This window comes from Cryptomeria japonica, chromosome 5, assembly GCF_030272615.1.
Source record: "Cryptomeria japonica chromosome 5, Sugi_1.0, whole genome shotgun sequence".
Classification (NCBI taxonomy): Eukaryota; Viridiplantae; Streptophyta; class Pinopsida; order Cupressales; family Cupressaceae; genus Cryptomeria; species Cryptomeria japonica.
In genome coordinates, this window is record NC_081409.1 from 927,761,421 (window position 1) to 927,775,765 (window position 14,345).

A 14,345-nucleotide genomic window follows, 5' to 3' on the forward strand; every position below is an offset into this window, starting at 1 on the left:
AATTAAGGAATTATAAGTAAATAAGTTCTAAGTTCCATATTCCTATCTCTGCTGTCTCTGATATGATCGAAGATAATTATGTGAGGAATGATCTCTGATTTATTACTGGAGTATACAACCAGTTTGATGCCCAATGAGTGATGCTTAGTAGAGTCGTTCCAATCTGGATACAAATAAGAATATAAGACCAGTTCCCTTCTTCTTGCACACTCAACCTTCTATCCAGCATTTCCCCCTCTTAAATGATTATCAATGCCTCTTTAATATCGAATGGGTAGAAGAAAGGCAACTCTTCATTTCGTCTCTTTATTGTATCTTCATTGCATCTCTTTAGATAACTAATCGATGATTAGTTGGCATCCTATTTTAATCTCCTTACTCCAAAATCATAGGATGATTGTCTCATAACTACTAACTGTCCAATCGGTTTCTTATATATCCTTTTTATGCATTGCTTGGGACTTAGACTCTTGATCGCTGAGTCATCAGCTTAGACTCTTGATCGCTGAGTCATCACATATCTTGGAGGATGTATTCATCACTTGCGGTCTCTTTAAATCTGTTGTGTAAGCTTTAATCGTTGCCATCGATCACTGTTTACTCCATTATATCAGTTATTGTAGATCGAGGCGATTCCTCTTGGGATAGCGATAGTTTATGAAATAATTACTGGCTTTTATCGATCTGTGGTGCTCTTTCCGGCCCAACCACAATGTGAGTCACCCTTATGCCTTTCACCGACTTGTTCCTTTCCCTGAATCGAGTTGGTGTTGACCGCCATTATTTAGCAGTTGATATATTTATTTTTGATGTTTGGCTGGGTATTATCGTGTTCCCTTATAACAGGTATCGTCTATTACTCTTGCCTTGGTTGATGATGTTCTTGTATGATCGTTGTATATGGATACATTACATCTTGTCTTTATTATTCATTAGACTCTTACTTTTCAATGCTTTTCGTTACTCCACCGATCTGTATTTGTGTCTTTATCTTGTGCGGAATTTGTCTATGGGTGCTAGGATTATAATCTTCCATCTGGCAGCGACTCTCTTATTCAACCAAGTCCTCTTTAATGAATCATAAGATAAGACGTATATAACTTCATGCAATGGGGTCAACGTTTCGATATTATAATTTCCTAATATATATATATATATATATATATATATATTATTATTATTATTATTTATTATTAAATTCTATTTTAGAGTGGGCATTATCATGTTTTGATTGTTTAGACGGGAACATCACAGGGTTTCACATATGAACATAAGCTTCTAATAGCAGAAGAAGACGAATAGCACTTAGGCAAATGCTCGATTCAAAGTGAGGCCATGAACCTATGTGATCTGATGGAATAGATGGGAAAATGTATTGCAATTGAGAACATAAATTTGTAAAAACAAGACCGTTGAATTTGTTAGCCATATAAGATATAAGAGCAAAACTAGTGTTGGGGTGATTTAAGGATCTCTTAAAGGTAATCATCCAAGCCAAATAAACTTCATTGAATAAGAAAATAAAAGATAAACAATTAATTGAGTTACATAATTATGACAAGAGATAGAGAAAACAAAGAATACATAACAAGTCATAGGATACATGTTTTTACCTTGTTCCTTAACTTGTATGTAATCTTCTCACGAACAAGTTGTTCATGTTGGCTATCAATATGACCGTTTGATTTCCTCAATTCAGTTTCCATATGAACCTGGTCATAGAAGTTGCAACAAGACCTTAATTTTGGAGATAATTTTGCTTAGAAAACATGCAATAGGAAATACCATATGAATCTAGGGGCAAATATTCCAAAAGCTCACATATGATCTTGAAAATTCATATATGGAATATATAAATGCCTTTGAACATAGCCCGTCTAGACTCTAGACTGTCGAAGTAAATTTTTGCACTAACTATTACAAAATCTGGATTTAGTTTATCGAGATGCATAATAAAACATTAAAAGAAATAGGAAATAGGAAGAGTGCCACAAAATATACCCTCTCTCTAATTCTAGCAAGAACTCCACCATTCCATTGATCATCATTCAAGGATATCTCTGAAACATGACCAAAGTTAATTTCGAATCACATACATCTCAAAAATATAAATCCCTAAAAATAAAATAGTGAAATGAAAGAGACAACATCATCCATCTTGTAAACTTGTGAAATAACTTTAAATTATCATTATGATTATTAATAATAATCATAGTGATAACCTAAATTAAAATGTGCATAACTATATTGATAATACAATAGTAATATTGATTGACTGCCATCAATATTTGATAAAATCATTTATATGAGATTTGGTGTAATGATGAGTACTGCATCATTATCGTCAACATTTTAGAAGGCAAGCATAACGGCTGATTGTTGAATTATGGCAAAAGCACTGTGGAATGTGGTTGTATACTCTTCAATTGTGTGGCAGCATGTGTGATATAATGTCCAAGCCTTTATTATAGGCTCAATGAGGTGGCTTTTCTGTGATGATAGTTGGCAATTTCTCCTTGCAAGTGAAGCTCAACTTGACTACTGGCATTAAGAAAGTGTGATGGGTGGAAGTATGGCAGTGGATTCAAGGGTTAAGTTACAGACAGACAAGAAAAGGGTGGCAATCTATGATGTCAATGGCCTTGAGAAGGAAAAGACGGTGGTAAATGGTGATCATATCAGCTGATTTTGTTTGGTAAATCTCAAAAGACATTGAGAATCCTGCGATTAGAGTATTGGCGCTTCATAAAACATCCACATCAGCTCCTGGAAAATCAAGGCAAAATCTCTAAGGGGCTGCAAAAGATTGTGGCTTGCCTCAATCTAGGGGCTGTTGTTTATTAAGTGTGCTTGTTGAGAGGCTAGTGAGGATATCTCTGTTGAAGGAAATTAGTGTTAGATTGAAATTATGTGTGTAAGTTAGGGAGCCTACATAATTTGCCCCCTTCCCATTTTGGTGTTGAAATCAAAACTCTGACTGATAGGATAGAAAAGAAAAAATAGTAACCTTTATATTAATAAATAAAAGTTCTTTTTGGTTTTTTGGATGTGCAGTGTCATTATAAATCACTTTTCATGGGCTTCCTGGTGAATTTTCGATTATCAGACCTGTATTTTGATGCCGTTTTTCTGCGGCTCTTGGGTGCCTAACCCGCCTAACCCAAGTTACTATTAACAAAAAAACAATAGCAATAAGAAAAAGTTAAATATGAACACCAATAACAAAAATAATTTTGATTGATTTATTTTTTTATTTAATTTGAACCTAATTGTTAATAAGAATAATGTCAAGATTTTCTGATATATAAGATTCAATATTCCATCATTGAAAATATAAAAGCTCACTTTATTTAAATTGAAAAAAAAGTTGGAAAATGCTCTCCAAAACTGTGCTGCATCACCTTCATGGATGGAACCTTTTAGATTTTGTCAGCAATACAATTATCAGAAGCCCTACTCCAAAAATTGACTCCAATTATCCTGTTTTAGTTTTTGATAGAATTTCCAAGTCAAATCCAAGTATTACATGCTGGAGGCCTTCTGTGGTCAGCACCCCACACACTGAGATATTAGAACCTACGGTAGGCCTCATAACATTGTTGAGCTAACGGGCTGTGAACTTGGACTACTTCTGGGCCTCTAGCTACTCGATAAATCTTTGAGAACTCACTGTATGTGGGAGTTCAAACTAATAATCCAATGCTTCTCTAGTAACCAGAAAGTTAAGTCTATCCAGCTTCAAATTTTACTACACCAAGTTACTTAGAATTTGCAAAGTTTCAATCACACTAATAGGTAGCACATTCCTATAAAGCTCAACCATCTATCTGATAAAATTGCTGATGAAGGCATTCCTTTGCACCAACTCTCAGCAAGCATACGAAAATTTAGAAATGAATTGTAGATAACCCTCATGATGATTGCAGCACAATTCTCTTTTACTGTCAGAGAAATTGAAGGATAAGAATGTCCCCTTGGAGGTTTTGTTGTTTGATGCACAATTCTCTTTTACCGGAGTTGCTTCTTCTCTTTATATCATATATTCTAGTTAAATAAAACCTTTCTATATATACAAACCACTAATAATAATAATAATTTCAAAACTATTAATAATTAAAATACTAACATCAATTTTTTAGTTTTAGGAATAGTAGTTCCTATTTTAGTACTTGCTGTTAGGTAATACTGTTGCAATTAGTATTCTTTTAACTGCTTATTATTAATTATCAGACAACCAATTCGAAGTCAGTTTTTTCTATTCAAGAAAAGTTTATCTTTTCTAAAGTAGAGACGCAAATTTTATAACTAAAACTACTTTCAAAATGAATTACTGTCAATCTTATTGGCTAAAAATTTCACCTCTTATGGGTGATTAAATAAGAATCGCAAAAAAAATTCAAGATAATCTTAAATTTATTCTTAAAACTAAAAGAAAGTTTCTAAATTGATATTAAAAAAATATTCAAGATAATCCTGTTTAAAATATTGTAAAAAATAAAAAAACAAGTATATTCTATCTTTTTGAGAATACTCTAAATTAATCTGTATTTCTATAATAAATATTATCAAATAATCTATATTAATATTAATTTTTTTACCATTTACTAATAATTTGAATTTGAAGTGTCGTGTATAAAATTATATTTTAGATGTTAATTTAATATATTATCTAATAAAATATATACTAGCATAGATATCTTAAATACATCTATCTAAAAGACATCGAGAGATATCAATCTCAAGGTTCTTATCTATTTTCCATAACAATTTTAATATAGACACCTCTAGACTGATATCTCTTGACGCCTTTTAGATGATGTATTTAAGATATTGTTGACATGTATTTTGTACACTATCAAACACAGAATAAAATACCCAAGGGTACCTTATCCTCTCTTGAATAAAGCCTCCGAATGCCGAAGATGTCACGAAAAGGTTCAATCAGGATGACTTCAAGGTTCTTGTATGTAGGGTCTCTACGTGTGGATAAGCTCTCTGTGGTATGATGTGATTTGCTGGAATCACAAGGGGACTTACACTTGATGCCTGAACTTCTGATTTGCTTTGAATATTGCTGGAACACAGGATTTTACTGCCTAGATTTGAAAAAAGGAAAAAAGATGAGGGCGAGGAAAGAATCTAATCCTAATACTAAGGAATGTAGGAGCAATGATTGATCTTTGATGAAATTCTAACTAAGTCTTGTTTTGACATCCCAGGACCATCTCCACAAGGTTAGTGCGATCTTCGAAGGAAAGCTTTATGATGTTCAAATCATCACTGCAGGCATAGACACCATCAGGTTGATGCATATCAATGAAGAAGCGACAATTGAAGTTAAGCTTAAGCTGAATGATTCCAGTTGACTACACAAGGCAAGTCTGCAATCAACAAACTGCTAGTAGTATGGATATACGAATTCCACCATCAATCAAGCACATTTCTTCCACTCATCTAATAACATGAAATCAAATACGAGAAGTATAGAGACCATGCAAATTGTCGAATCGACCCATAAATTTCACCATTTCTTCAATGAAGTTACAAGTCTTTTACAACAACATCTTGGCAACAATCTTCGCCTTCTCTCTCTACTCTACTCTAATTGCTATTCTATCAACTAGCTAATCACCTTCTAACTACTCTCTATCTGTCTTCTAACTGCTTCCAACTATATCCTTTACAAAATGAAGAGTCGGGGCTTATATAGTGCCCACAATACAATTCGATGGCTAAGATCAATTTGAGATCAATGGCCAAGATTCAATAATGAAAACCCTAATTAGGGTTTGTTACAACCATTACATAACATTTAATGCTTGACCAATGAAATAATTGTATTTCTTGGACACATGTCCTCTCTGGAAAATTCGACCAATGGATAGCTGGGGTAGGTACATTGAAGTTTGTGCTACCTTCTATGAGTTAGGTACATTGAATCTGGACATTGTTGAGGTGGACCAATCCGATTGGAGGAGTGATGACTAGGATGCCAACTCATCTGGCACTTGTAGCTTGATAGATATTCAATTTGATGTTGTTGAGAAGCTAGCTTTAATTAACTCATCTGGAACTATCTGCTTCTTCAACGAACCCTTGCTCTGACTTCTTGTGTCCTTGATGTGCAGGATGATTGATGTACCTCGCCTTGGAATGCTGGATTGGAAGAGGTCGCCCTTATCCTGATGATGCTGGATCAAAGAAGGTCGTCCTTGTCCTTGCTTGATCGTCCTGGAGGAGACCATCCTTGATCTGGCTTGATTTTCCAACTCCGGGATCTCCATTTTGATACCTACACAACATTTCAAAATTAGTAATATATCTTGAAATCTAAAAATTAAACTTTAAAAGGAAGATTCAAGATTTTAATTAGGAAACTTCATGATAAATCTTGAGTTATCATTTCCTAATTAACCATGCAATACTTAGACTTTTCTAAAAAATGTCTAAAAAAATCAAACCTTGAATAAGGGTGTCAAGATGATTTTGCCATACCTCCTCTTGAGAATTAACTCTAAGAAATGATGTAAAAATAGATGAATTTTGCTAGGCAAAGTGTAGATCAAAGCTCTCCCTTGGATAAAATGCACCTCCTTTAGCTTGGAAAAGAACTCCACCTTCCTCTTCAAAAATCTGGAAATTCGCCTTCAAATACCTTCAAAACATTTGGAATTTATCCTCCAATCTAGCAAGAAATTCTCCTCTCCAATAGCTTTCAAGATGAATTTCGCCCTCCACTAGCTTCTCCACACTTAGTAGAAATTTGCTCCACTCCTTTGGATTTCGCTCCTCAAATTGCTCTCCAATTTCGCACTTGAAAGGATGATTGAATGATTTGAATTGTGAAACAACACCTCCAATATATAGAGCGCTCACCTTCCACTTACCCATGAGGCCGACCTTGCAAATAAAAGGTGAAATAATAAATAAAACCTCAAAAGGAGTAGGCCGACTTGTCAAATAAAGGCAAAATAATGCCTTGTGCGCTCAACTTTTAATTTTAATTTCACAAAAATTAATTTTAAATGCCTTTATAATAATAATTCGATTTTTTAAAGGCTCAAAATTAATTTATTAAATGCCAATTTAATTAATTTTTTCAAATATTCCAAAGTTAGCAATTTGGCATCTAATGCGATTTGGAGGATATTAACGCCCAAATATGGTAAAAAATAATGAATGCCATTAACTTCGCTCTGGTCCCTTGGAGAGGGACAGGAGCACTTTTTCATTTTTAGGCTAGGATTCTCAATTTTTTGAAGTCAAACCTTTGTTCACCATGCTTTAGAAGATCTTTCCCATCTCACACAACTTTGCCTTAGCATAATCTCGGAGGGAATTTGTTGTTTCATAAAAAGCGCCCTGGTCCTTCAGTGAGGGACAGGAGCACTTTTGAGTCCATTGCACAAATTCTTGATCACATCAACTTCAAATTACCCTCAAGGCGTAGAACATCATTCCCCACTCCTTCTTGAGTCCTGGAAACAAAAATAGCATTTCAAAATGTAAGGTAAATGGGCATATTTGGAGATTTCGTCCTGGTCCCTTGGTGAGGGACAAGAGCACTTTTGCCAGTTGTCATCAAAATTTGCAACTCTCGCATCTCAACTCCACTTCAAGGCATTTTAAACACTTTTTCAAACTTGCGCCTTGGCCTCAATTTGTCCAAAATTGGTGAGAAAGGCTAGATAACATGTTAAGCGCTCTGGTCCTTCAGTGAGGGACAGGAGCACTTTTCAACTTTAAGCTTATCCGTCCTTTGCTAGCTTCCCAAATTATCTTCAATGGGCTAATCATGTCCTCTTCCATTCATTTCAATCACAAACTCGCCTTGTCTTTGCAAGAGATTTACACTTTCTTGGAAAATCGCTCTAGTCCCTCAGAGAGGGACAGGAGCACTTTTGGAAAATCGCTCTGGTCCCTTGGAGAGGGACAGGAGCACTTTTTGCATCTTGGCATACTTCTTTGTTCTTTAAACCTCTCAATTGCGTCTAAGGCATAAAATATTGTTTATCCTTCCCATCCAAGTCAAGTTTTGCCATAAAATATCAAATAAAGAGGAGAAACTTGAAAAAGTGCCATGGTCCTTCAGTGAGGGACAGGAGCACTTTTTGTCACTTGGGTTGATTTACTCCTTTGTAGACCACTTAAATTATATTCAATGGACAAAACATGCTTCCCTTGACCTCTTCAAATCGTAAAATCACTTTGACCTTGCAAAGATAGTGCAAATTTGAAATTCAAGCTCCGGTCCTTCAGTGAGGGACAGGAGCACTTTTTGCCTTCTAAGCCAAAATGTCTCACTTTTTGCCTCGAAATTCCTTTGCTAGGGAAGATTTCATCTTACTTCACGCTATGAATAAAAGTTAATGTCCAAAAGAGGTCTAAAATTGTGCATATAAAGAAAAGCGCTCTGGTCCTTCAGTGAGGGACAGGAGCACTTTTGACCTTCTAGGCAAAAACTTCATCATTTCATCGTTTTTGATCAAGTCTGGATGCTTTATCATGTTCATTTCGTCCTTCACTATGCCTTTGATGTTTCAATTTGACCAAACAAGGCCAGGAATGGCTCAAATAAGTCTTTTCGCCCTGGTCCCTTGGAGAGGGACAGGAGCGCTTTTGCCTTGGTCCTCCTGAGAGGGATAGGAGCGCTATGCGCTCTGGATCCTCAGTGAAGGACAGGAGCGAAATTTGACTTTTCGAACTCTCCGACAAGATAATTTTTATGGAATATAACATTTAAGTATAAGTGAAATGTCACTTATACTTTAAGTTATATTCCATATATACTTTCAGGATGTTTGAGAGTGGTTTCAGACCTCCAGGAGTTATATTGCAAAATCTAGTTTTTTGAGGTTTTTCAGTTTCCAGACTTAGTCAAATTTCAGGATCAGGACATTCCAGACTTAGCCACTATTAACAGTTTCCAGACTTAGTCAAATTTCAGGATCAGGACATTCCAGACTTAGCCAATTTTCAGGATCAAGACTTCACTCAAGCAGGACCTGCTATCCATGATCTCCCCGACAGCACTCAAAAATGCAAAGGCCAACTAACAAAACCCTAAAAGACCTAGAAAACAAACCCTAAAAAGCAAAAAACATGGGTCCCCATTTGCAATGGGGCGATGTGTGAAAACGTCACAACAGATATCTATGCTAGTATTGTAAACTAAATAAGTGTACTAAGTATGATTAATTTTACTATAATATTATTTAATTTAATAATCATTACTAATTTTATAGTTTACTCATACTAATTTTATTAAATTTCCATATCACACAAATGAATAGAAATTGTTTATGCTAATTTATAATAGAGAATTCCCATTAATGAGGTGGTTGGAGCTAATTGCCAAGCTCTCAAGGCTTTGGCAAAATGGCATCCTCCATCAGCGAGATGGATGAAACTTGAAATGACAAATTGATCACAAAAACCTTCGAAAATGAAAACCAAGTTTTTTCATAAAAAACAATTAAAAAAAATTTCCAAATAGAACACAAATTTTTTAAAGAGAAATTCATCAAAAACTTTCCCACTCTGATAGCATGAAATGATAATTCAATGTTGTATTAACAAAGGATACAAAGGCTCCTCAAATGAGCAATTACAAGCAAGTTTCTAAAACAGAAACAAAAGACTGAAAAGAAACATTCTAAATAAGAACAAACTACAAAAAGGAAATATCCTAAACCAGCTAACCCAATGACCATTATAGAAACATTACATTATTACTTTAATAATTAGTTTTGTTTGGTTTTTTCCACAAAAATCAAGGAGTTTTTATTTCTGTTTACTACTCATGATAGCCGTGAGTAAAGTTTTTGAACAAATTGGGGGGTTTGTACGATTTTCTCCTCAAAAATCATGGATGGGTTTTCTGATTTTTCTCCACAAAAAATCATGCAAGGTTTTGCACGATTTTATCTTCAAAAATCGTGGTTTCTCTATTCATTTTTTGCATGATTTTTTTACACTAAAATCATGGTTTCTTTCTCTATTGGAGGGTTTTCTGATTTTTTCCACAAAAAATCATGAAGGATGTTGCTGTTTTTTGAGTTTTTTTATTTTTTCCACAAAAATTCATTAAGGGAGTTGTTTTTTAGGGTTTTCTGATTTTTCTCCACAAAAAATCATGGAGGGTTTTGTACGAATTTCTCCTCAAAAATCGTAGATTGGGTTTTATGATTTTTTCCAAAAAAAATCAAGGAGGGTTTTACATGATTTTTTCCTAAAAATTGTGATCATGAGATTTTACCCAAAGGTTTCTGCCCATTTTTTCACAAAATCTTGTGTGATTTCAGCACTGCATGGAGGTTTTGACGATTTTTCCACAAAATCATGGTTTCAATTTTTTGCCGATTTTTTTATCAACAAAAATCAAAGTTTTTGAGAAGTTGATGGCTTCCTTACCCAACATCATGTTGCAAGGATTATAGTACACTTGGTCATAGCCAGAAGTTTTGTAGAACCAGGGAAGGTCTCAACAGCAAGCTCACATTGCAGAGCATTCTAAGGAGAAGGGGATGGCCTTCTATGCATTCATGACCAAATGACCTACAAATTATGTCATGTTTTTTGTAGGGTAGTCAGTAGAATGACGATTGAGGGTATTAAAATAATTATGTAATGTTTCTATAATGGTCATTTGGTTAGTTAGTTTAGGATATTACCTTTTCATGGTTTGTTCTTATTTAGAATGTTTCTTTTTCAGTCTTTCGTTTCTATTTTATAAACTTTGGTTGTAATTGTTTATTTAAGGAGCCTTCATTTCCTTTGTTAATACAACATCGAATTATCATTTCAAAACTTTATTTTGATGGAGCCTCCTGGGGAACCTCAGCCCCTTTGGAGCATATTGCATTCTACAGGATTCCGACGGCAATACAATTTTCTCAACATCTTTTCCATTAACCCCAGGAACTAACAATGTGGTAGAATTCCAAGCTCTTTTATATGGTCTTAAACTCTACAAAACCTGTCAAACTATTAATTTGGAGGTTGAAGGCAACTCTATAGTCGTAATCAATGCAGTGAGAAAGCGGGCGACTCCAAGTTGGCATCTTCAAGCCATCCTTGATGTGATTCTCTTTAAGCTAGATTGCATCCCAAGCACATTGGCCAATCATGTTTTCGGTGAAGCCAATACGAATGTCAATCTGTTATCAAACCTTGCAGCAGATAATATTTTATCCGTAGTCAGAATCCCCTCAGCTTAGCTGGCAATTTTCTTCTTTTCAATACCATCTAAGCATTATTGGCACTCTTTCGTACAAATATACACATTCATTTTCGTCGGGTTTGGCACGCAATGGGTGGTCTTTTTTGAGGCAAGTGTCGGTACCTTCTCTCTATCATCCTTCACTTCAGTCTTTTCGTTCTCAATCTGCTCTCCTACCATGACACCCTTCTTCCTACCCAGTTACCATGTGGCTTGTGGCGTCGGCATACAAAAAGACTCCAATCTCTTTAATAGCTTTGTAATTGTAATGTCCCCTCTCTTCTAGTCACCATTCAGGAAAGTAGATTTGCCTGTTAGCCATCTCCGCAGGCAAATGGTGAGGTTAGGATATGATTGGCTAACCAAGAGGAGCTATACCTAGTGAAATTTTGGTAATTGGTGAAAAGAAAATCAAGAAAGCTTATAATAAGAGCTTATAAGTTACTTTATTCTATAAATAGCAACTTTATTGAAAAGTAACTTTATAAAGTTAAAACATAATATTTACCCATGGTTCGACTCCCTCGGCCAAGATTATTTTAAAAGGTGGTGGCTTTTATCATGGTGGTTTTCCAGCCCTGGCAGCAATAGGAGGACGAAAACCCTCCAACCTTTGAATGCGTGGACGAAATCCCACACTTCCAGTAATACTATGGCAGCATTATATGATCAGCATCTGGCCATTAAGGGGACGTAACCAGTAAAATCCACCTTTCTCGGCTTTGACAGGTCTGTTCCATCAGTTCTGGGCAGTTTGTAAGCAATTTCCAGCAGGTACAACAGTCTAATTTGCAGATCACACGTCTCCAGTCAGGGCCGTACCATAATTTCATGCCTGGGAGCCATAAAAAATAATTACAAGGGTTTTGAACCAGTTATCTGGCTCAGATTTCATTGTTGGTAAATAATAAGAGCAATCCACTAGTTTCTTCAGACAATTTGGCACGTGTGTGAGCAGTACAAACAATTCATTAGGGAAAAGGTGTCAATTTTGAAGAGTTTGTGCCTGGATCCAGACAAGGATTGCATTTGAATCACTAATTCTTTTTCAGATTTGTGTGGTAATTTATTTCAAGCATAATAAAACTTGCCGGAGCTGTTAGTGCATTGTAGAAGCTCCTCTATCAGCATTCTTCCTATTTCGATTAAATAAAGAGGCTCAACCGGACAAGCCTTAGATGCCTGGTATGCCATTTCTGGTTTTGAATGTCATAAATAGTGATTTTATTTGATTTGCCAGTTGCTGATAATAAAATCAGAGGTTCTGAATAATCATAGCAGTCAATTGTTCTTCATGTTTTGTATTTGCTTTTCTCACAACATTACCAAAATTTCAAGCAAAAAACCATAAAAACTTCAAAATCAAAAAATTCACTCAAAATTTCAAACAAAACATTCGCTGTTCAAAGAAATTTGTTAGACAAAACCTATCAGATTTGGGAAAGAATTCAGTTGGCATCCTTCAGTAATCTCCTTTAATCATTTAAAGGATTGATTGTGTACAAACTTGTATAGCTCATTTTAAAGAGCAGGTTTTTTCTAGCCTCGGCTTTTATGGCATTGCATTCCTCCATTGGCTCATGTGGAAAGACATCATATTTGCCATTAAAAGGCCTGGCTGGTGTTTTTTTCTAACATTCGATTTCTTGCCAGAGACAAATCCAGTTACATGGTGGAGATGGACACTTCAATACGGTCGGTGAGCGCTCAGCAGCAAATGGCTTTATTAGGCAATATAACTAATCCATGTTTGACTGTGGAATTTGTTGGCGGCATTATTTGTACACGGGAATAACATTAGTTAATAACATTAGTTAATTATGTGTAATGGTTTTGGTTAGTTGGCAACCGAGGGGTGGAAGTTGCGGTGCAACGGTTGGCGCTCGCACCCCCTCGGTACCCTTTTATACTCCGGAATGTAACTTGTAAAACACACTTATGATGAATAGAACATCTGTTACACTTGTCTGATTTTACGGCATTATTCTGCGTGATGTCCTTTATGTTTTAAGTTATTCACCCGAGAGGGCAAACATTTGGCGCCGTTGCCTACACGAACTCAGGAACAGAAGACACGGATGGCGCACAGACACAATGGGCCTACCCGTTGGTGAGGTGAACCCGGAGGCCGACAACGCCCGAACAGAACTGTACACAGGGGAGGACGCGGCAACGCGAGAGTTTTCAATTTTGCTCCAGGTGGCCATTCAGACATACGTTCGACGAGAAGCAGCGGAGGCAGAAATCCCACCAAGTACCGTGTGGACAGCGCTGGAGGTTAGCCCGGCAGTGAACCGGTTAATGAACCACCTCCCCCGGTTGCTTGCACAGGCATCGCTGGCACAATAGGCCCGCCTGGAGGAGATTGCCCAGGAAGAGCGACGACAACAAATCCTGCAACGATACGAAGAGAACAGCCGACAGGACACGGAAAGAGATGGCGACAGGCCAGGAGGGAATTGAAATGTGAACCTCTTATTTTCAAATAAAAGTGTCATTGACACGAGTTGTACTTAAGCAGATGAATTAATAAAGACATGTTTTGATTTAAAGAAGTGAGAGTTAAGGAGATGTGTTACAATTAATGCCAAACTTGTTGAATAAAGATAGAAATAGAAAACCGGAAACGAACGAGTGGGAGGCCGCGCAGAGGGCTTTGATTCTGGAGCAGCAAGTAGAACGTAGACAAAGGCTGAGGCAACTTGCCGAAGGACGACCTGCCGAAGGGGGGCCCGAGGGGAACCAAGGAGGTGTCACGGAAGGTGCAGAGGCCGACGGAAATTTCTACCCGTCGCCAGATCATCGTAGGACGCGGAGCCACGAAGAATTTCTAGAAGAAACAAGGTTAAGGCGAAATCTAGTCGAGGAGACGCGGGATCAGTTTAGGAACTTATCCCTCACACCACGGAGTGAAGATCACCGACGGGAGGCAGGAGTAGGAGCGTGCCCGAACGAAGGGGAGGGCAACAGTACGGGTGTAGGTGCCACACATGACAGGCAAAACACCGTACCTCCAGGACACACCACCAACACTACCGGAGGTAGCAACGCAGGGCCACAGACACAACCACAGACACAGACACAACCGCCTCTAGGAAGACGACCAGGGATGGCGAGCAAACAA

The 14,345-nt window shown here is 36.7% G+C and overlaps 1 protein-coding gene across 2 annotated transcripts in view; it reads right to left on the reverse strand.

Moving 5' to 3' along the window:
- LOC131037403 (uncharacterized) overlaps window positions 1-14,345 on the reverse strand; it is a 119,921-nt gene that overhangs the window by 51,079 nt on the left and 54,497 nt on the right. For both annotated transcript variants that reach the window (XM_057969533.2, XM_057969534.2), the window contains exons 6-7: window positions 2,002-2,060; window positions 1,614-1,712 (exon numbers count right to left, since the gene is read on the reverse strand). In XM_057969533.2, the coding sequence (XP_057825516.2) occupies window positions 1,614-1,712; window positions 2,002-2,060 (158 nt within the window). The remainder of the gene's footprint in view (window positions 1-1,613; window positions 1,713-2,001; window positions 2,061-14,345) is intronic.